The 23813-nt window shown below is 45.0% G+C and overlaps 1 protein-coding gene across 3 annotated transcripts in view; it reads right to left on the bottom strand.

Moving 5' to 3' along the window:
• The window catches only part of VPS13A (vacuolar protein sorting 13 homolog A), a 118142-nt gene extending 94330 nt beyond the window's left edge, over nt 1-23812 (bottom strand). For all 3 annotated transcript variants that reach the window (XM_004591780.3, XM_004591783.2, XM_004591784.2), the window contains exons 1-13: nt 23667-23812; nt 16922-16965; nt 10925-10967; nt 8299-8394; nt 7960-8061; nt 6107-6216; nt 5445-5504; nt 3844-3903; nt 3580-3660; nt 2629-2686; nt 1436-1563; nt 1147-1253; nt 67-238 (exon numbers count right to left, since the gene is read on the bottom strand). In XM_004591780.3, coding sequence (XP_004591837.2) covers nt 67-238; nt 1147-1253; nt 1436-1563; nt 2629-2686; nt 3580-3660; nt 3844-3903; nt 5445-5504; nt 6107-6216; nt 7960-8061; nt 8299-8394; nt 10925-10967; nt 16922-16965; nt 23667-23766 — 1161 coding nt within the window. In that variant the 5' untranslated portion in view covers nt 23767-23812. The remainder of the gene's footprint in view (nt 1-66; nt 239-1146; nt 1254-1435; nt 1564-2628; nt 2687-3579; nt 3661-3843; nt 3904-5444; nt 5505-6106; nt 6217-7959; nt 8062-8298; nt 8395-10924; nt 10968-16921; nt 16966-23666) is intronic.
• Between the last annotated feature and the right edge of the window lies 1 nt (nt 23813).

Raw genomic sequence — 23813 nt, 5'->3', positions numbered from 1 at the left:
GTGTTCACTAACCAGTGACGCAGTCACGCAGATCAAACTGCCCAACAATGTTTCTTAAATGCTAACCTCCAAAGCTGTAAGAACTTCCCCGGATGGCTTCTTATTCGTTAGCTTTTTTTTATACAGTTCTTTATACTGCTTCACTTTCTGTCTGTGTTCACGAATATGCTTCCAGGACCACATCTGTAAGCTGGGGATCACATTTACTTCCAGAATGCCGTGTGCGGCATAAGCCCACCTAGTTAACACACACAGAGACCATTAAGGCAAAGTAAGAGACATTAAGGGACACTGCATCGCTAAACATACAACTATAACTCGAAGACTGTGAAAACAGTGTAATTACCAAAGCACTTGTTTCCTCAGCCCTGTCTGCAGGAACACTACATTAACCTTCTGTCTTTCCAATGTGGAAGAAAAAGCATTCAGCTTTATTCAAATCAACACTCTGAGGCCAGTGTTGTGGTGCAGGGTAAGCCCAGTGCTCCACTTCTGATCCAGCTCCCTGCCACTGCACCTGAGCATGCAGAGAGCCCACGGGGGGGGGGGAGGTCCTGTCACTCACAGGGAGACCCAGCTGGAGTTCCGGGGTGCTAGGCCAGCCTGGGCTGCTGTAGCCACATGGGGGAAACAGCAGCTGGGAGAGCTCTTTCCTCCCTACAACTCTGCCTGTCAAATACATAGATCTTGATATACATACGTATCTATGAACTATTAAGTCACTGAAAACCGAACTACACTTTCTGGAAACTAACTAATACTGGAACGAGAAGACTCGGGAATTCTAAAATGGTTTTATCCTGCACAGGTTCTCATAGCTTTTTTAGATTTTAAAGTAAAATTAATAGGAAGAGGTAAGCAGGGAGAAAAATACTTTAAAACATAACAAGACATAGTTTTAAAAATAATTTCAAAAATACTGATCCCTCTACAGTAAATTAAAGTTTTGTTATTTCACTATTTCCATAACTTCTGGTAGGCAGGCTCTCCTGAGTCCATTTCATTGACACAATAAGCAAAACAAATTTACAAGTTTGCAGTCACAAATCAAAGTTTGTCTCTAATCATAAAAAGACTATCTCTAAAAAATTCTTAAAGAAATTTGCTTCTGTGTCATTTTTAGAACTGAAAATGTAGAGCAGTTACCATTCCCTGGCATGGTAATGCAGAGGCACATCTGGCTTATATTTCCTATACGGCAGGTTTTGTTTCATCATATCGATAGATTCAAGAAGCTCCATAAGACTGAAATACTAAAGAACAGGAAAAAAAAATTAAGGCTCTTAAATATTCTTATTTTTTCTAAGATTGAAAATTAAATTACTGACATTTTAAGGATATGTTAGCAATGTAATGTCATTTTAGAAAGACATTAAAATTTTAGGTTTTTTTAACCAAATAATTACTCACAATTTAAAATTTCAAAGAAAATCACCTGTGGTTTATTAAATTCAATTGCTATGTTATGCAACTCAACATCCAGGTTGATTTTGGGATCAGAAAAGTCAAAGTCTGATCGGCGACTCAGCTGAAGTCTGGCATTAACAGACAAGGGGCGGAACACTGGAAAACAAAACAGAAAGTTACAATTTTAAAAATCTGAAAGCACTAAAGAAATTAATTCGAAAATAGTAATTTTCATTTTTTACACCTTCTATAGTTCTCTAATGTCCATACTGCCACAATTGGGTAAAATTACCTATTATGTCATTAGAAAAACTCTCATCCTGTTTCAGTGTCCCTGTTCTCTAAGCACAGAGAGGCTGCACTGAACTCCCTCAGAACACCAGCAGCCCCGCCAGCAAGCCAATCTGGACAAGAACACGGTCCATCAAAAGCAACTGCAAGCAAGTACACAGTCTTATACAACAGATGAACAGAAGAGCTGAGGAAAAAACTGTTTCATCATGATTATAACTTCTGAATTTCTCATCAGTCTCTCTGTATTCACCTTTTCTTTAACTCAAAAAGCCTGAGAGAAGACGTGCGCGTTTGCCCATGGTCAGCTGCTTGTCTTAACCTACAGTTTAAGTTTCCAGCCCTGTATTTAGTTCCAAAAAGAATAAGAATCACGGAGTTCACTAACAGAAGAACCCAGGTAGGCACTGTCTATACTATAGGCTTATCTCTACAGAGACAACACAGTCCTCTTATTTTGGACAATAAACTTTCAAAAATATTTTTAAAAAGATGCTTGAACATCTTGCTCTTTCTTCCACCAACAGAAAACAAATTAATGTAGAACTGGGAGCAGGCACAGCCCGTCATCTAGTCATGGCGCTTTCTTCTGCCCTTCACCTCTGCTGCAGGCTCAGCACCACCGTGCCCTTCAAACACTACGTCATCAGTTAGATAACACCTCCTCAGACCCCCTCAATTCCTTTGCTCTTCTCACTTCATTACTACTAGCTCCCCCAAACCCACGACCCTACACCTGCACCTGAGCAACCAGGTGTGGCTGAACAGACGTCACGATTTATTAACACCCCTTTTGTTCGACATTTGTCCTGTGGCTTTGAAATACAAAAACTTCCTAAAAATATGTAACAGAAACTTTTAACAAAATATCACAGCAATGTCATCATTAATGTAAAATTTATGCTGATTTTAACATTTTCTTATACTTACCAAAATCATAACCTTTAGGAACAATATTTTCATTGACAATGCCATTCCTCAATTTTTCCTATGAAAACACAAGTCACATTTGTTTACCACAACATGCTTAAACTTAAAAAAAATCCTATTTCTGCAAAATGAAAATGTGTAACAGTAGTTTGATAAAATCGGTTAAGTCAGGGCCGGCAGGAGGCACAGTGCCTTTAGCAGGTGCCTGCGATGATGGTATCCCATACGGAATCCGGTTCGAGTCCCAGATGCTGTGCTTCCAATTCAGTTCCCTGCTAATGTCCACGGAAAAGCAGAGCAACGTGGCCCAAGTGCTTGGCACCCTGCGCACACGAGGGAGGTCTCGCTCCTGGCTCTGCCCTGGCCCCACCCTGGCCGCTGCAGTTCTCTGGGGTGTGAACCAGCGGATGGTAGATCCTTCTCCCTCCCTCTCTCTCTCCTTCTCAAATTGTCAGAACAAAGTAAAATAACTCAGGAGCAGCTATTCAGCCCAGGCATTATTTCCCGTTCCAGCTCTCAACTACAGATCAGCACGAATGCAGACCCTGAGAGGCCTCTCATGTAGAACACACGGACTGCATGCCTGTCCTGGCTCCGGTGCCAGCCCAGTGCCAGCCACTGAGAGCACTGGGGAGATGAGCCAGCCGACAGGACTGATGTCGTTCTCCCTTTCTCTGCCTTTTATATTAAAAAAAGTTCAATTTAAAACCAAAATAAATAAGTAACTCCAAGTAAGAACTTCACTACAGCAAATAAATAATTTCTCACTGAACTATTATAAAAGAATGCTTTAAAGGTATTAAGACATGTATGTGTACTTACATATATGCAAACACATTTTTGTAAATTTTAATGGATTTTTTCTCAAAAAAATATTATGTTGGAGTATCAACAATAAAGTCACACAAAGTAACACCAACAAAAATATAGCAAGAAAAAAAATTTGCTTACCAATGAGGCATCAAAATCATTAAGATAAAACATCTGAGACTCCACATTCCAATAGGCAAAAAGGTTATCCAACCGGATTAACTGGAAATAAATAACAACTTTAAATTCTCATTTTTAACTAAATATGCTGTTTTCAGAAGCCTCAAATAGCTGAGTCCTACTACAGTTAAGCAAATAGACACAATCCACGGAGACCCTGATCCCGCACGTGTCACTGGTGGCCTTCCTGACACTCTCAAGCCCGGGAGGTAAGAGTTAGTTTACCTTACGAACTAGCTTCTCAGTTTCATCATGTAAACTTGGAACCCAGTACTGATCAGTAGTCTGAAAAAGAAAAAAACAGTAATAAAGACTACATTAGATACAGCAGAACAACAAACCTTCATCTATCATATCCTAGGCCAATTTCCATCAAATGCCTTTGAAGACGTATCATTCAAAGTCTATCAACCATTAAAACACCTCTACTTTCAAGAAGCTCACTGTTGGTCAAAAACAAACAAACAAACCCACGCAATTGTAAACAAGAGCCAGCAGGCCTCCAGAGCAGTGGCACAGGGAGTCTGAGGACTGGCAGAGCACCAAGCTCAAGGATCTCTGACGAAGGGAGTAGCAGAGCAGCTGCAGAAACGATCCCTGATAGGATAACCTTTGGCTTCCCTAACATGCAACATACACACACCAACCGCACCTAGGCTCAGCAGGAATACGGTTGAGCAAATGCGTTCAAGGCACTGAAATGACTTCGTAGGGACACAGGACATAATGTATAAAAACATTTTAAAAAGAGGCAAATCAGACTTATTATAGTTTACAAGAATATAAACTAGTTAAAAACTAGGTCTGTATTCACAGGTACTGAGGAGATATAAAGTGACCAGCTACACAACGATGGTTCACACTTCTGTGGAAGAGAACTGGATGCAACAGCATGCATGACCACCAACTGGCTGGCCTTGAAAACCGCTGCCGAGTCCTAATCCTAATTTCTAAACGAATAGGTCTGTTGTGGCAAAAACAGTCATTAAAATTATGTTCACAGATACCAATGGCTTGCACATTGCCAAAAGACTATTCCTCCATCCTTACTTTCTACCTTATCAGCAGACCCCACTCAACTTTTTACTGAACAACTTTTCATTTGTTTTGGTTTGGTTTTCCCCTTGCAGTACAGTGTTTTAAAAATAAATTGTACACAACCCCAACAGATACAAGATATAAAAGCATGTAATGCCGATATCAGACGAGACTTAATGAATTGTAATACATATGGTAAAACAGATGTCAAAAATATTGTGAGAAGAGTAACCTATAAAAACTTACATTTTAACAGATGTTAAGTTTTAAATATAGAATGTCTATTTCTGGACATAGATGGAACAGAGAACAGCAGGGGTTGAACTTTGGTCTTTAAGACTTATTCCTACAAAGTATTTAAGACTTGCAGCAATGCCAGGTCGGTAACCACCCAAGTGGGTGAAGCAAATGTGTCCAGTGCTCCACAAGCACCTATCGTCGTAGACCAAAGAGCTAACAGTGGTCATGAGGAAACGATCTGCTCATGCTTGTTAAGACATTCAAGTTTCAGAAATGATTATTTACTACTTTTGAGTTTATTCACTGAAAACGTGAAAGTGCACATTTAAGGTAAGCCAAAACAACCAGCATTGGAATCAGCAACAATAAGAGGTCCTGATAATTTTACCTGGATTGATTTTCAGCCAATGCACAGAATACACACCCTCCGACCCTCAATTTCCAATGCAGTCATACCCCTACTGCACCAATTCCGTAAAAACATCCAGTGTCGATGCTGGCCCACATGAACAATATTCAATGGCTAGAGTTTATTTTTTTCAGAGTACCTGCATGCTCAGATTCTGAAGGGAGACACCAAATGATAGTGGCCTGTCTCTATGCGTGACCTAAACAGGAAAAACAGGAAAGTTGGCAAGTCTAGCAGATAAAATGAATTTCACAGGAAAAGTCCATTTTCTGGGAAGCAACCTATATCAAATACTCCAAACTATTAATTTCTAGAGTAACTTCTGTTCCTCTAAGTACTCCTGAGACAGAATGCCAAGCATGAATGTTGCAACACTGCCTCTGTCCTCATTCTCCATCACAACAGTGACAGAGCAGCACTATAAAACAAATAATTACAGGTTTGAGAACAGTAACCTATTTAAGATCAAACAGTTAAGACTAGATTGAATGATTCTGACACAATTATTCTTTCCAAGAGGTAAATGCAGGGCATTTTTATGCACCTTAAACCAAGCCTTGAAATTAATAACCCCCAGGGCATTTTCCCCCATAATCTACTGCTGGAACATTTTAGCAAAGTGTAATCAAATATGCATCACCAAAATTAGAACTATAATGGTTAAAAAAAAAAAAACTCATGCCGATTTCATCTCTGCAAGCCCCACCTCCAGGCAGCTCAGAGCCTGACATGACAGAGTGTCAACAAACAGGAAAACAGTTCCCATAAAAGTAGTTTTTAAATCACACACACAATACTTACATCATCTTCATAACGAATATGGATTTCGGAAATTTTTACTTGCAGATTTTTTATGATTTGAGTAACTAACTTTTCTACAAAAGTGTCCTGTTTTTCCTCTGGGGGATTTCCTGTGAGTACAAACATTTCTTTTTGTAACTTGAATGAAAAGCTACTCTGAATACACACATACTGAAAAAACATACCTATGCTGCCTTGCTAAAGAAAAAAAAAACCCACTCGAAAACACTTATAGCCTGTTTTCCCAAAATCCTTCACTAAACACTAAATTTTCAAAAGCTACTTTCTTGTTCAATGATAGTAAGGTCAACCACACAAAATTTGCTGGTATTAGATTTTATAATTTACCAATGAACTATGAAAAGTACGTAAAGATACAGAAAGCAGTGAAGATTATTTAGGAAAGTGTACGATAGACTACATTGGAAAAGACAGTATCAACAAAAGCAACTCACTTAAACTTACACTATTCAAACTTAGCTGAGCTTCAATGCATAAAATAACCAAACACCCTGTGCTCCTTCCCCTATTAGATATAAAATAGGAAATAAAGTCTCTGCTACTGTAAAACAAGGATGAAGAAACTTTATGACCCATTTCAATTTCTGAAAATAGTTTCTCATTTCACTGTTTTCCAGGGAAACAAAAAGAATTGAGGTTCCTAATTTTAAAAATATATATGCATGTGCCTTTGATAACCATTAATTACTTAGCCTTTCCTCCTTAGAAATGTCAAAGGGGAACTGGCATTGTGGCACAGTGCATAAAGCCATGGTCTGCAATGCCAGCAACCCATATGGGCACTGGTTCACATCCTGGTTGCTCCAAGCAGCTCAGAGGGACACAAAGCGAAGACAAACAGGTAAGGTTTGGGACCAGGTACAAGTCCACAGTTAGGGAAGATTTCAGTCAACACACCTTTTATGTATCTTGCTGAAGAGTTTAAGCATCTTAAAAACAATATGATTATCACCAATTATTTTAAACTTGTTATTTTAGACCTAGGCATAACTACAAGGGACTTCTGCTTACACAAACACATTGCATGTACTTCTCTATTCCTCACTACAAATTAACAAAAACATGAATAAAAGGGGGAAAATGGATAAATCCTCCAGGCCAAAAGGAGAGAACAGCTGAGTAACAACAAAACTTCAGATGCTGGAGAGCAGACGGCCTTATCCACTGAGCCAAAATGAAGCAACTGCACCCTGAGTGCTCACACACAGAGACGCTAAGGAGGCACAAGACCAGCTCAGGGCCGCAGTGCCCACAAAAAGAAAACAGTCGGCAGGGAAAATGCTGCGGGGAGGAGAGGACAGCAAACCGGGTCAATGTCTGCAGGACGAGCAAGGGACCCTCTGCACTCCCACTCCCAGCCCGGCAACCAAGCAGCTCCCGTCCTCCCACAGCACACGGCACAGGTGAAACAGAATCGGATTTCTGCAAGGCATCTCTTCTAGTGATGAAGAATGGGCTGCAGGAATTGATCACATGGGGCAGGCTGAATAAGAAAAGATGAGAGGGGAAGTAGACACACCAAGGAACTAAATATCTTCAGGGGAGTAGAGAACTGACAAGGAGAATTAAAAAGCCAAGGCCACAAATACAAAAACAAAAACCCTGACACATTGCTGTCCTTACACACCAGACATATTATTTGTCTTAAGGTAAATTTCTGTCCAGTAAAATTGCTCCACACATTGACAAAATAACACAAGCCACATCAAAATACCTTATGTAATAATATTCTCTCATATTTGCTAAAAATGCTTCCAATGAAAATATTCTATTAGGATGAATATTTAGGACTTCTCCACATTGGTTAATACTAATGCTACAGTTTTCTTTACCTTGATCAACTACTTTTTGTTTTGCTTCTTCTATTCTTTTTAACTCCTGTTGCTTTGCTTCCATAAGCTGCTTTTCTTCTTTTATCGGGTCATATTTTATTCCTGTGGGAAGCATTGAAAAGGATAGTAATTACTTTAAGTTTAAACACATTACTCCCAAAAAACCCTTGAAAACAATCACTAATTCAAAGTCTGCAAAATTTTGAAGTAAAAAAGTTAAATTTGAATTAACAAATAGCAAGCTTAAACATTAAAAATATCTCAAATTATCCCCACAATATTTGGAACATAATTAACAAAGATTTTCTAACAAAAAAAAAGTAATTAAACTTTACTTACTAGAGGAAGGCACTATAATTAAATAAATTTCTTCCAATACCGCTTCAACTGGTTGAGTATAAAGGTTTTTCCAAGGAATTATAAGTTTAAGATTTCCTACATTTAAGAAAAAAACCCAGCAAATTATTCATTCTACCTATATTTACTGTCACCCTATTTCTATCGGGCCCAGAAGAGATGAAGGAGGGGGTGGCACTGTACTGTGGTGGGTTATGTAACATCTGAGGTGCAGCCACCCCATGTAAATGCTGGTTCAAGTCCCAGTTGTTCCACTTCCAACCCAGCTCCCTGTCAATGAACCTGAAAAGGCACCTGCACCCTGTGGGAGACCCGAAGACGCTCCTGGCTTCAGCCTGCCCCGGTCCCGGCCATGTTAACATTTTGGGCAGCGAACCAGCGGATGGCAGACCACTTTTTCTGTCTCACTCTCTCTGTAACTCTTTCAAATCAAAGAAATCTTTTAAAAAGAAAAAAGAAATAAATGGTGTCAAATCAACTTGAACTACAAGAAATTCTAATAATATTCACAGCAACAAGAAAAAGACATTAGTGCAGGTGTTGCTGCTGCAGCTCTCTGGGAAGCTCAAATCCCACAGCAGCGCCTGGGTCCAGTACCAGCCCCACTTCCAGCCCAAGCGTTCCTGTCCCTGTGCCTAACAGGCAGAAGTCAGAGCTGAAACCACCGAGTCCCTGTCACTCAAACGAGAGACCAGGCATTGACCTCTAGGCTCCTGGCTGCAGCTGGTCCAGTCCTGGCTGCTTCCGGCATCTGAGGAAGGAACGGGTTCCTACATCTCCATCTCCTCCTCCCCCACCCCAATACATCTCAATTTCACACATAAAATGAAAGCATTTAAAATGGAGAAAGCACAATTAACTATAAAAACAATATAATCAGAAGTATTAAATGCATACATGTAAATAATCAGAAATACACAAAAATAGGAACTGGCATTTTGTCTAGCAATTAAAAAACCAGTTTAGACACCTGAGTCCCAATTTAAGAATGCCTAGAATTCTTGGCTCCAGACCCCAATTCGAGTTTTCTTGCAACACACAGGGGATGTTTCAAATTGTTGTGTCCTTGGCACTCATGGAGGAAACAGGGATTGAACTTTGCCCCCTGCCCAGTCCAGCTCATCCTGGGCATCTAGGCACACACCTTCATATCCTCCCTGTCTCTAAAGTAAATAAACCTGGGGCACGGCATCACTGAACAGATTAAGCCACTGCCGTTTACTGCCTACATCTTGAGTTCTGGCTGATCTACACTTTATCCAGCTCCTTGCTAATGTGCCAAGAAAAGCAGCAAAAAATGGTCCAAATCCTCGGACCCCTCAACCCACATGGGCACAGAGCCCTGGGTTCCTGGCTTCTGCCTGGCACAGCTCCCGTCACCACAGCCGTTCTGTGAGAGGGCCAGCACGAGGAAAGACGGATGGCATCTGTCTCTCCCCCTCCGTAATTCTACCTTCCAAAAAATACACATTAAAAATCAGCAAAAATGACAAAGTTAGATGACAACACAATGGATGGCATCCCTCCCCCGTCACAATAAACTTAGAGCTCGAGTCGAGGAGACCGAATTGAGGTTTTAGGAACACAACAAAAGCTGTCCAAGACGTATGAGCTGCAGTACATGGCACCGATGAGTTCCACGTGATTCACACAGGATTCCAGAACACTGTTCCCCAGCGACACCAACAGCTTCAGTCACATCATAAACACACTAGTGCCAACACTGTCTGCATGGCTAAAATAGTTCAGACCACAGATGCACACTGCTCAAATCAAACTACAACATAATTTGAGTCCTAACAGCTAGTGTCTTCATATTAAACATGCTAAAACCTTACAGCAATCAGCTTATGCCCAACTAATACAGTCAAAATACAATCATGAACACTGGTAAAATCACAGAACTAAACATGGCAAACTAAACTTTCAAAGCAAAAACTAGTTTCAGACTAGTCCCACACCACAATCCTTAGACAATCCAGACCCCGCTCTTTGTACCACATAACCAACACCAGAACCCGCACCAATCAAACCATGTTTCTATTAGAACGCTCTGGATCTCAACTAACAACTTTAACACCGAGCCAGGTAGGTAATTACCCAGATACCAGGTCCTGAACAAGAGATGCAAGGACCTCATCGGTATTTTTAAGTTACATGCTGGCTCCACTTGGATTAAGACACATGATTACTATAATTTTTTTCCTTAATTGGAAAGGCAGATTACAGAGAAGGAGAGACACAAAATCTTCCCACCCGCTAGTTCACTCCTCATGTGGTCGCAACAGCTGGAGCTGCGCCGATCTGCAGCCAGGAACCAGGAGCTTTTTTCCAGGTTTGCCACATGCATGAGGGTTCCAAGGCTTTGGGCCGTCCTTGTCTGCTTTCCCAGGTCACAAGCAGGGAGCTGGACGGGAAGCGGGGCAGCCGGAACTCAAATCGACACTCATGTGATCCCGGCACTTGGAGGTGGAGATTAGCAAATTGAGCTATCAAGTTGGGCCCTACTATACTTTCAATTAATGTTCAAAAAACATTAAAAATACCATATTAGAGAGAAACTAGGCTCTATTTCCAGGAAGCACTTCAGAGCAAAAACACGGCTTACCTATGTGACCAACTTTAACTTTAAACGGTACATCCAACTGACTCTATAAGGAAAAAAATATGTTAATATACACATGCACAAAAATATACATGAGTTCAACAACATAACTTTTTTCTTCCAAAATGTATTAAAACTGTTAAGCTAACTCACACATTCCCTTTGCTTCCAACACTGACATAAACTTACAAAGATATTAATATTCAAAATTCCATGAAATCCAGAGAGGTTTCCTTCTTTATAGTAAGGGGGGGTAAAGGTGCACATCAACACTAACCAAGAAAACCACAAATATCAAGACCATTGTCACTTTTACACTATTTTTAATACAATATTTTTAACACTTGCCTGGGTTGCCTTGTACCTAGGCAAGTGCTATGCAGCTGGAAGAAAAGCAACCAACAGATGTTGGGCATTCTGGGCCTGGTTAATGCCAAATCTGTGCTAACTACACCAGTGTGCCAGCACAGCTGTCTACTCTTCAAGTTACATGAGCAATTCTGAGCACCGCTGTGTGACACAGCACAATATAAGGCAGGGACACCAGGCTGGGCCATGCCTCCACTGGCTCCCAGGCACACTGCACGCTGCCTCACGACAGGAAGACTAAGACCTCCCAGGGCAGGTGGTCTGGGGACATGCTGCAGCAGGGGCTGCCAAGTGCATGTCCGACAGGTGAGGGGCGACCTCTGACATCTTCCATGGACCAGGCCATTGCATAAACAGGTAGGCAAGGGAGCTGAAACAAGGTTGTTCAGAGGGGGAACTGAAGGGCATGGGGTCAGGCCAAGGCACCCGCCCACGTGGGAGAGCTGGGTTGGGCCAAGCAGCACAGCACATCACCTGCCAGCACACCGTGAAGCTGGGGCTAGGGCAGGCCTGGCTGGACTAGGCTGCAGTGCTCACCTGCAAGTGTCGAGGCGGGGGTGGACCACAACAGGCTAGGCCACAGAACCCAACAGAACATGAGAGAACCAGAACGGGGGACAGATTCTGTAGGGGACTTATGAGCTCACCCCTGTGGGACTGTAGCACCTACCAGTTTGCACAAGAGCTGGTATGGTGACGCACCAGGGCAGCCTGGACCCGCCATGGAACTCACCAATACATGCAGGAGCCTGCGGCTGGGAGGCCAGGCTGGGCCAAGCTGCAGCACCCATCAGCATATGCAAAGGCTGGAGCAGAGGCCAGACCATGCCAAGCAGGGTCATGGCACCCACTGGAATGTGAGATCCAGGAATGAGAACAGGCCTGGTAGAGGAACTTGGGAAACTCCCCTACTAGGCCACAGCTCCTGCTTGGGAAGCACAATAGCTGGGACTGGAGGTGGGCCAGCAACACTCATCAGCATTTGTGTGGGCCATGTTTGGGGGTAGGTCAGGTTAGGACAAGCCGAAGCACCCATTGGTATGCATGAGAGCCAGGACGGGGTGTGGCCCATGCCTGGCTGGGCTAGGCTGCAACACCTATTAGCAAGAGCTTAGACTGTGGGTGGGCCACGCCAGGCTGGACTGAAGCACCCACCAGCACACACAAGACGTGGAGCCTGCAATGAGCCTACTAGGGGAACTTTGGAATACCCTTACTAAGCTGTAGCTTCCACTGGTGAGTGTGAGAGCCAGGGTTGGGGATGGAGTGGGCTAGGTAAGGCTGTAGTATCCATAGGCATGCTTAGGGCTGGGTATAGGGGTGAGCCAGACTGGGCTATGCCCAGCACTCACTGGCACCCACAAGAGCCAGAATGAGTATAGGAGAGTCGGGGCTAGGCCCTGGCACCCACTAGGTCACACGATAGCTGGGTCTGGGAGTGGGCCAAGCTGGTCTAGGTTGTAGTACCAATCAGCAAAAGCTGGAACAGGTAGAGGTTAGTCAGACTAGGCTGTAGTATCTGCCGGTGAGTGCCAGAACTGGGGTCATGTCACGTCAGGCTTGGCCACAGCACACACTGGCACACCTAAGATCCAAGGCTCGAAGCAAGCCTGGCAGAACTTGGGGAACTCCCCTGCTAGGCTGCGGCTCCTGCTGGTGAGCCTAACAGCTGGGGCTAGGGGCAGACCAAGCCAGGCTAGGCTGCAGCACCCATTGGCAAAGGTGTGGGATGGGCGGGCCTGGGGTTGGGCCAGGTTGGACCAGTCCACAGCACATGCTAAACGAGCAAGAGTTGGGATAAAAGCAGGTAACTGGAGTGGGTCAGGATGAGTCAGCCTGCAGCATCTGATGGCAAATGCCAGAACTGGGGACAGGCATGCCAGACTGGGCCACGGCACCCACTGGCACACATCAAGACCTAGGGCCAGGAGTGGGCCTGGTGGGGAACTTCAAAGACTCCCCTACTACAGCACTGTTTCCACTGATGAGCCTGAGTGCTGGGACTGCCAGCAGGCCATTCCACGTACGGCTGCAGCACCCCTCGGCAGGCACAGGGGCTAGGTCCCGGGTCAGGTCAGGCTGGATGAGCCTGTAACACCCACTGACGTGCATGAACCAGAATGCGTCCAGGAGTGCCCTGACAGGCCGCAGCATCTGCCGGCCAGTGCCAGGACTAGGTGTGAGCCCCGTCAGGCTGCACTGCAGTACCTCCTGGCAAGACTCAGGGCTGAGAGCATGCGTGGTAGAGGAACTGTGGGCACTCCATGCTCAGCTGCAGCTCACACTGGTGGTGTTCAGGCTGGACAAGGTGGCAGGACACGTTGAAATACTTGTGGGCAGGTCTGGAGGAGGACTGGGCTGAGCTAAGCTGCACCACCCAGCAGTGTGCACAAGAGCGAGATGTGGGCCAGGCTGGGCCAGGCTAGGCCATAGCACAGCACAGCAAGTTAAAAACTTGGGCTGGGGATGTGTCTGGTGGGGGGTATTGGGAGTACCCCTGACTGGGCCAAATTCTGCTGGGGATGGGAGGAGTGGGACTCGGACTGTGGCCACTGGATTTGGCTAGGACACAGCATCCACTGGTTCACATGAGATGGAGCTGGGGTGGAAATTACCAGGCAGCTACATCCATCGGTATATACACTGGCCGGTGTAGCTAACGCACTAAACCTGATCCTGCACTGGCTGGCACACATAGCAGTAAACCTTACCGAGGCAGGCAAGGTTTCTTGGGGACTCTCCAACTAGATCACCAGACCCAAACCCTGGCCACAGGGAGAATCACAAGACACATGTTTAGACCTTAGGGCGCAAGTATCGGGACACGCAGCCCGGTGGCTGAGGCCTGTGCAGTGCACAGCACGCCCAAATGCACTCCTGGCCATGACAGCCAGCTCATCCAGTCAAGGAGAGGACATCGACTGCCCCATCAAGATGGAAAGGCAGGCAGGTTGGACAGTTCCCCTGGCCAAGCTTGCAGCAGCGTGCGGGGCTGTGGATGCGCTAAGCCATTACACCTCGGAAAGGTTTTCTCATACCTGTTGTGACGAAGGCTACACAGTCTGGGAACAACAAAGCCACCCAAGTAACATTCCGGAACATTTTCCCCACATCAGGGTCTCTAAGGTGTCATCACATGACCATCCCCATCCCCAGGCGCTGATGTAGTGACAGCAAGGAGTGGCCCCCTTCCCATCCCTCCCTGCAGACACAGGAGAAAGAGAAAGTGAAACATCTGTCCCACCCACCTTTCTCCAAATTGCCAGCTCCCCCCAACCCTAATCAGAGGGTCACATGGGCATGCCTCCCTCTCAACTACGTAAACATTATTTAAGATAAAACACTTTAAGAAATAAAATGGAGGTTAGAAAATTTCACTGTCTATTTATTTTGGGGGGGGGATTTTTTTTTTTTTAGAGATTTTAAAACTATTTTGAAAGCTGGCTCCAAGGTATAGTAGGCCAAAGTCAGCCTGCAGCACCAGCATCCAACATGGGTGCCAGCTCAAGACCAGCTGTTCCACTTCCACTCTAGCTCCCTGCATCTGGCCTGGGGAAGCAGCAAAGGATGGGCCAAGTCTTTGGGCCCCAATATCCACTAGGGTAACCCACAGAAAGTTACTGGCTCCTGGCCTCCAACCAGCTCAGGTCCAGCTGTTATAGCCAACTGGGGAATCCATCAGCAGATGGAGACTGTCTCTCAGCCTCTCTGTAAACTTCAGCTAAAAATAAAATAATCTTTAAAAAAAAACCCTCCATTTTGAAAAACTGCATGCTATAAGAAATATTTTGCAAAAAAAAAAAAAAAAATCTCCCTATTCAACAGGGAAAAAACACAGACTTTCCAGAAGTGCTGCCATGAAGACTAACTGGACAATAACTGGTAAAGAGCACCAAGTGAGACTTGGGTGGGCAAGACGTTGAGCCTAACCTAACAGCCAGCATGGTAAACCAGCTGTGTGGGAACAACACTGTGGCACAGCAAGTTACACGGTTTTTGTGTTGCCAGCATCAAGTATCGTAGTACCAGGTGCTCCACTGCTACCCAGCGTCTAGCTAATACACACGGGCAGGTAGCAGAAGATGGCCCAGTCCATACGCTGTGGCCCCCATGGTGGAAGGTCTGGATGGGGTTTCTGGCTTCTGGCTCCTGGCTTCAGGTTGGCTCAATCTCACTACTGCAGCTACTTGGAGAAATGAACCGAAGATCAAAGATTTCGTATCTCTCTCTAACTTCTCTATTTGCTTCTTGCTCTGCCTTTTCATAATAAAAAAACCTTTAAAAATAAACAGATCTGTGTCCCTGAGCTTGTGCCCTGTGTCTTCCTCCTGACTCCAGCTCCCTGACACAGACACTGCGAGGCAGCTTTGAAGGCTCGGCTAAGCAGGCTTCTGCAGCTGACCTCCGTGAGATCTCTCGCAGAGACGAGCATAAAGGAAGGTAGCAAATACACAGATGAACTGACTCTCACCAGAAACTTCTGTGCATCAAAGGACACGAGCAAACAAATACCACACCCATGGCAGGGGGTGCTGCTCAGATCACATCGTGCCAAGGAATGCAGAGGCAGACTTTCCAAAAGGCACACTAACAACAACAAACTGATTTTAAACAAAGGCACAAAACGTCAGCAGATACGTCTCCCAAGAACATACTGCATAGATGCACCACATCACTAGTCGGCACTGAAATGTTAATCAAGGCCATCAGAACCACCCACACCCACTAGGATGGTTATTACAAAAAAATAAGAGAAAAAAGTAAAACTGAGAGAGGACTAGGAAGGTGTGGGCAACTACAGTCCTTGTACATTGCTTCAAGGAACGTAAGATACAGCTGCTCTGGGCGCAAAAAGTTGGTAATTCTTGCAAATGCTAAAACTGTAGATTGAACTATGACCCAGCAATTTCACACCTACATACATAACAGAAACGAAACCAAACAGCAGAAACAATCCAAGTGTTCACTAGGGGCTGATTGGATACATAAAACATGGGCAATTCACACAGTGGAATGTTAACCAGCCATACAAAAGAGAGCCATTCAGACACACACCACAAAATGGATGAAGCCTGAAGACATTCTAAGTGAAATAAACATGACAAACATGACAAGAGTCTATTTATACAAGGAACCTAAAACCAGCAAACTCAGAGACAGAGAACAGAGGTAATGACGGAGAAATGCAGAGACACTGCTGAACGAGTGAGCCTTCAGCTTGCAGAAACACAAGTTTCAGAGTTCATGGAAAGAGACAATGGAGACATGACTAAGAGTTAACAGAGTTTCTCTTCGACAATATGAAAGTTTTGGAAACAGATACTGGTGAATACTGGCACAGAACTGTGAATGTAGTTAATGGCACTGAATTGAACATCAAGAACAACTTAAATGTGTTTTATAAACTTGAAAATCATTACAAGACAACTGAAACACTAAAATCAACCACATGGAAAAAACAAAATACAATTTTTCAATTTGCACTTACTTTTAGTGAGATTAAAATCTCTCATGAGTTAATTCACATTTTGTATAAAGCTGGCTCCAAAACTTTTCCTTATAGTTTAAGGTAGTATGCACAATCAAGAGGAAATACACATAATTAAATGCACAAAATTTTCATAAACATACCAGGGCATTTTCTTTAATTACAAGATTCTTGAGGGTCACAGCTCCTAAAAGAAAAAAGATATATATATATTATTTACTAAAAAAACTTGAAACATCAAAATATTTTTCACTTTAAAAAGCGTGTTTTATTCCTACGTTGCATGCTAGAGAAAAAATTACATAATGTAGTTAACAGAAATTAGAATCTACCTATGCTTCTATTAAATCCCATTTATTGTTCATGCAATTTACAATAAGATGCTTGACTGAAACTTCACTTTTTGTAATTTTCTCCTCTCTGCAGTTACAGGCCAATATAGCCAATATTAATTAATTTTAATCAGATTATATAAACATCTAGCTAGCAAAGTAGCTAGACGGTAGATAAGCAAAAAGAAAATTATATCTAAATACTTGCAAACAGGTTTTTAAATGTAATTTTTGAAATGTACTTTTTAAAACGTAATTTAAAAAGTGTAATTAAAAAAAATTTAATGTAAACTCCTCAAGATCCAAGAATAAATTTCCAAATTCACATGCAAAGAAAAAAATGAAAGAACAGAATGTTGAACAATGGCACTGGGTGATTACAAAGCTCTAGAGTAGCAGTGACGGGAATAACCCAAGGGGAGGAAGGCCAACGCAAAAATACTCACAGTGACCACAACTGATATTTTTCCAAAAATATTTTTCAAAGATCCATTCTATCCACTTGAAAGGCACAGGAAGACAAAGAGGAAATTTCCTTTTGCTGGCTCACTCGCCAAATGCCACAATAGTCAGAACTGTGCCGGCCTGACTGCAGGAGTCAGGAACTCCACACCAGGCCTCCCACACGGGCAGCAGGTCCTCTCTCACTGAGTCACCGCCTGCTATGCCTCCAAGCGCATCAGTACTGAGCTAGAGCAGATGCTGAGCGGCTGGACTCGAACCCACACTCTCAGATATGGGTGTCCCAAGCAGCGGCTTAACCCACTGCACTACAGTACCCATTCCAACAGCTGTAAAACTAATGACAGAGGAAGTTCAGAGCACACAAGGTAGAATAAACACTAAACCTGGCATAATAAAACTTCATTACATAAAAAGCAAAGGATATGTTCAAAGAAGGCAGAATAACTAAAACATCTATAAAGGCACATAGGATGTATCGACACGGGTGCATATACACCACACACTGTATCATCCAGGAAAGCAAAGAGCAAAGTACTGAAAGGGCTGAAGAGTAAAAACCAACCACCTACTTCAGCTCTAAAGTGAAAAGGAGAGGGAGTCAGCGCACTAGCAGGTCCCGACTTCCCCAAGGAAATGTCAGCAACAGGCTGAGCGAATCCCTGAGACCCTGCGCAACTGTTACAGGACGCACAGGATCCCACTAAACGTGTAACCCATAGAAAGCCACGCTCAAGAGTAAAAATGTCGCCATCATCTCATCCACACTTGTCCAATCCTATCCCCAATACAGTACAGGACAGCTTGCGCTCATCGACCCAATCCCTGTTCCCTCCCTTGGATGGAGGGCGAACAGAACTCGTTTGTCATGGTCTTGCTCGTCTAGGACTGCTGAAACGACTGGTTTCTCTCAAAAGAGCTTGGGAATCACTTGAAACAGTAGCAGAGTTTGCACATGGGAGGGAAAAGCAGTGAAAGCAGGGCAGACACACATGGGGAACTGACTCAACTGTGCGCCCAAGTGTGTGGGGCAAGAAGGGCAGAGAACACAGAACATTCACGGCCCTGAGCCTCAGCAGTGACGACACGCTACAGGAAATGAAGGTATCTTAAAGACAAGTGCATATATACATACGAGCCTAAAGTCAAAAGACAAAAGCAAACCCAGTAAGCAGGAGGAGGGCCTGGCACTGCAGTGCCGGAGTCGCCGCAGCTGACTGCCCACGCGGCTGGTCCCAGTGCGTTAGCCCTGCAGACGTGGGAACTGAGATGGGCTCCTGCCCTCACAGCCGCTGCAGCCATCAGAACAGTGCACCAGCAAACAGCAGTCTTGGGCCCTCTCCCTCCCTCCCTAAAACTTCTACAAAAATAAAAATGAATCATTAAAAAATGTGCCCATCAATTTTGCTGAAAAGTTTTACCAAACTTTTAAATCTTTGTCAAATGAATTGAAAAGAATGACATTATAGCTTTCGAGATTTTGTGACTATTTTCGAAGTTATGAGTAATTGTTTAACATGTTTTCAACTATTTTTTATAAATCTTAGCTATTTTCATGCTGAACCAGTTCATTTTTTCTTTGAACTTTCTTTAGTGTAGTCAATAAACCTTTGACTGTAATACAAATGTAAAGTATTCTTAAACAAAGCTTTTAAAATGAGAAGTTAAAAAAAGAATGTACATCCACAGGATAAACCGGCACCGAGGAACTTGGGTCCACCTGCACTGCCTGTCCCAGGGCATGAGCAGAGGTCAGGAGCAGCCAGCACAGGACCAGTGCCCGGATGGGGTTCTGCCCTGCAGACCCGCCTCCCATCTGGTTTTGACTGCTACACCAGACACCAAAGCCCGCCGCTCCTTTTGTTCATATTTATTTGAAAAGCAGAGTCAGATGGGTGTACAGCAAGAGACAGAGAAGGAATAGCCATCTTCCACCTGCTGGCTCACCCTGCAGACGACTGTGCCAGCTGGCTCCAGCAACTTCTCATACAGCCAGCTGTGCTAACGGCTTGCAAAAAGCAGTAGAAGCTGCCCCAAGGTCCTGGCTCCTTGATTCAGCCCGCCCAGCATTGGCCACAGCAGCCATCCAGGGAGTGGGTCAATGCATGGCAGATCAACTGATTGATTACTGATTTTAAAAATAAATGAATCCATCCGGGGCTCGGCAGTGTGGCCTAGTGGCTAAGGTCCTCGCCTTGATCCCATATGGCCGCTGGTTCTAATCCCAGCAGCTCCACTTCCTCTCTATCTCTCCTGCTCTCAGTACATCTGACTTTGTAATAAAAATAAAATAAATCTTTAAAAAAAAATAAATAAATGAATCCACTGTTGAATCAATGAATACATCTTTTAAATAGGCACCAGATGAGACAGCCTTGGTTCATGGCTTCCAATCCCAGCTTCCTGCGCAAGTGCACCCTGGGAGTGTGACACATCTCAGGCACCTGTGTCCCTGCCAGCCCTGCGACTCCTGCACACACACACTCTACCCTTCAAATAAAAAAACATAAATCTTACAAAAAGGTTAAACTTAGTGAAACCTAACAACACAGTGCAGTACCAGTACAGACAACACAGCCAGTACAACACCAGTGGATGAGAATCCAAAGTTGACCAATGCACCTTCCCATATATATTCAAATGACTTTTCTTTATCTGAGAGGCAGAGAGAAAAGGAAGAGCTCCGATATACTGATTCACTTCCCAAACACTTACTACCACTGGGGCTGAAACCCAGAACCAGGAACACATTCCAAGTCTCCCACATCAGTAACAGGAACACAACCCCGGAGCCAAGAATCAAACACAGGTACTCCAATACACAAGGGAAGAGTTGTTTGGTTTGTTTGTTTGTTGTTGTTTTTTAAGATTTACCTTTATTGGAAAGCCAGATCTACAGACAGAAGGAAAGACAGAAAGATCTTCTGTCTGCTGGTTCACTCCCCAAGTGGCCACAACAGCCAGAGCCAGGAGCTTCTCCCAGATCTCCCATGTGGATCCAGGGTCCCATGGCTTTGGGCCGTCCTCTGCTGCTTTTCCAGGCCACAAGCAGGGAGCTGGATGGGGAGTGGAGCAGCTGGGACACGAACCGGCGCCCATAAAGGATTGCAGCGGATGCAAGGTGAGGATTTAGCCAGTAGGCTATCCCTGCAGGGTCCCAGAAGGTAAGAGTCTGATACACCAAATGCCCATTCCCAACCCAATAGTTCTGAATAAAGCACAAATTAATTCCTTAAATAAAATTTTAAAGTATTAATCAAATAAAGTTGAACTTCTCAAAAATTGTGCAACACAGTAAAAGAGGGCATTGAAGGAAATGCATATAGCACTGACTACACATGCTAGAAAAGCAAGATCTAAAATGCAATAAACTGCCAGCTTACAAATAAAGTAAATCCAAAGTAAGCAAAAGGAAAAAATTAAAATTAGAACAGAAACCAATGAAATGTAGGAAATCAATAGAAAAATAGCAATGAAACCAAAAGGTGATTTTTAAAAACAGCCTGACAAGCTTCTAGCCAAGCTAATCAAGGAAGAAAATGAGTGTCCCCCACCGCTACTGATGGCACAGAGATGAACAAAGTAACAAAAGAGGGTTATAAACATTTCCACAAAGCCCTCAACGTTAGAACACAATTGCTTGCCTGACAGATACATTGTATCAAAGTCTCAAAAGCAAAAGAATTCAAGACCTGAGTCAATCAGCAGCTGAAAGCCCTAGAGCCAGATGGGTTTCTCCGGTGTTACAAACACTGGAGGAAAGCATGACACCAATCCCTCATTATCTTCCCCAGAACACAGCAGCAGAGGAAACACTGCAACTCGTTCTGTGAGCTCAGCACCAGCCTATCACCCAAAGCAGGGAAAGGCATGACAGGAAGGAGAAATTACAAATAAATAAGTAAATATGCACAAATATGCAAAAGTCCTTGATAAAATATTAGCATACATAATCCTACACTGTAAGAATTACACACCATGTTCAGTTTATTACAGATATGAAAGATTAGTTTAACATTCAAACATCAATTAGTGCAATGCAGACATTCAGCTTAGAGGCTAAGGGGGGCCAGCCCAGCAACTTAAGAAGTTAATCCTGTAATTGCAAGTGCAGATAACCCCATATGACACCGGCTCACGTTCAGGCTGCTCCACTTCCAATCCAGCTATCAGCCTATGGCCTAGGAGGGCAGAGCGTCCCTGCACCCTCTGCTCCTGGCTCCTGGCTCCTGGCTGCTGGCTTCAGAGCAGCTCAGCTCTGGCTACTGCGGCCATTTGGCGAGAGAACCAGTGGACAGTTCTCTGTAAAATATACCTTTCCAATAAAGATAAATCCTTTAAAAATTAAATTAAAAAAGGTTGGTAACTAAGATCCCAATGAACACACCTGCATTCCATACAGAGAGTAACCCGGTGCATGACAACTCGCAGTCACCCTCTCTGCCCCTTGACGAAAAACTAAAATACATAGAACTACTCCCACCAGCTGCTTAAAGAAAAATCCCACTATTATTAATCACTATGGACAAGACAGTCCCTGCTGGTTCACCTTCCCACTGGTCCCAGCAGCAGGGACACCAGCAGTCCCCCCACCGGCTCCCACCAGGATGGTAGGAGCCCAAGGAGTTTTCCCTGCTTTCCCAGGAGCAGGAGCAGTGAGAACTGGAACCTGCGCTCCTGCTCCTCGACAGGCTGCTGCCACCGCAAGGGGCAGCGGAGCCACTGCACACCACGCTGGCTCCCACAGGGTGGATTTTCCTGTACACAAGTGGTAAGCAAACAAGCGCATCAGGCACTCACACTCCACACAAACCTCTCAGAAGCAATGTTTCACTCTAAACCAAAGCACAGCAGGTGCTTCCAAGGCCTCTAACTGGAAACAACTGAACACAATCCACAAGATCCAGCTACTAATTAAAGGCTTGTCCTTATACCTAGTTTTTCTACTGACAGGAATGAGGTGCATGTGTGTGTGTTGGTACTCAACTGCATCACCTGAGCATACTATCTCATAATAGGCTGGAAGTGCGTGCGTGCCCAAGACTAGTCAAACCCTTACAGGCTCTACCTGGGCAGGCGTCTGGTTCAACGGCTACCATGTGAGTGCAATGCCTGGTTTCAGACCCACACGCAGCAGCTGCTGACCCACACGGGTTCTCATCACCCCCAAGGCAGGCCCGGGTGGAGGTCTAGGCACCTGGCTTTGGCCTGCCCAGCACTGGCTGCTGCTGGTAGTCGGATATGGACCAAGTCCAGGGAAGCCCACTCTCTCCCCTCGCTCTGTCTTTCGAACAAAAATCATTGTATTTTACATGTGAAACACTTATCAGGAAAAGTTACATCAAAAGGAGCCGACTTCTTCAACGGCTGCGTACCATAAGCAAGGGTGTAACACAGTAACACACGAGAGCACTAAAAACGAGACTCTAATTAGAGTAGCCAAGTCAATCAGACGCAAAGTCAAGGCGGGGAGTCCTTCCACACCCGGGCATTGTCAGGCGTGTGACCGCCCAGCTTCTGGAACGCTGTCCCCAATACACCTAAGTGTTTTCTCTTTGTAGGTTCGGGAATTCACTCCAACCCACCACTCAACTCCAAAGCCGTGCTCGCCCACACTTGGTCAACTTGGCGAGCTGCAGCTGAGTTAGCCCTGCACGGCCGTTTTTCGGTTTTGTCGTTTGTTTGTATCACCCAAACCCTGCGTCCAGGGTCCCGCGGTGGCGGCGGCGGCCCGGAAGCGGGAGGCGAGGGAAGGAAGTGGGAGGGCGGCCGGTTCACGTGCGAGGCAGCGTGCCACCTGCCGCGGGCCCATCCGGGGGGCCCTGGCCGCCCCCAGACCGGGGCGGGACGGGACAGGGCAGGAAAGGACGGGACGGAACGGGACCGGACGGGACGCACCTCCTCTGCACACCCCACGGGGTCCACTGCGGCTCCGACCCCTCCTGCCCTCCGCCCGACCCCTCGTCCCCGCCCCCGAAGGCGGCTCCCCGGACGCGGCTGCTCCCCGGGACGCGGCTCTGCGTGAGTGGGAAGGCGGCCGGCGGCAGGTGGCAGCCCCGGCAAGCGCCCCGGCCCGCCTGCGCGACCTGGTTACCTCTCCAGATGCCCAGAGAGAGCTGCGACGAGTCCAGGTTCACCACATAGTCCCCCAAGATCCGGTTCAACACGTCCACGACCACCGACTCGAACACCATCTTCCCGCGGCCGGCCCGCCCGACGCGGCCCGCCTCTCGAGGCCCGC

Source organism: Ochotona princeps, chromosome 31 (genome assembly GCF_030435755.1).
Source record: "Ochotona princeps isolate mOchPri1 chromosome 31, mOchPri1.hap1, whole genome shotgun sequence".
NCBI lineage: Eukaryota > Metazoa > Chordata > Mammalia > Lagomorpha > Ochotonidae > Ochotona > Ochotona princeps.
This window is presented reverse-complemented; position numbering and strand designations above follow the sequence as displayed.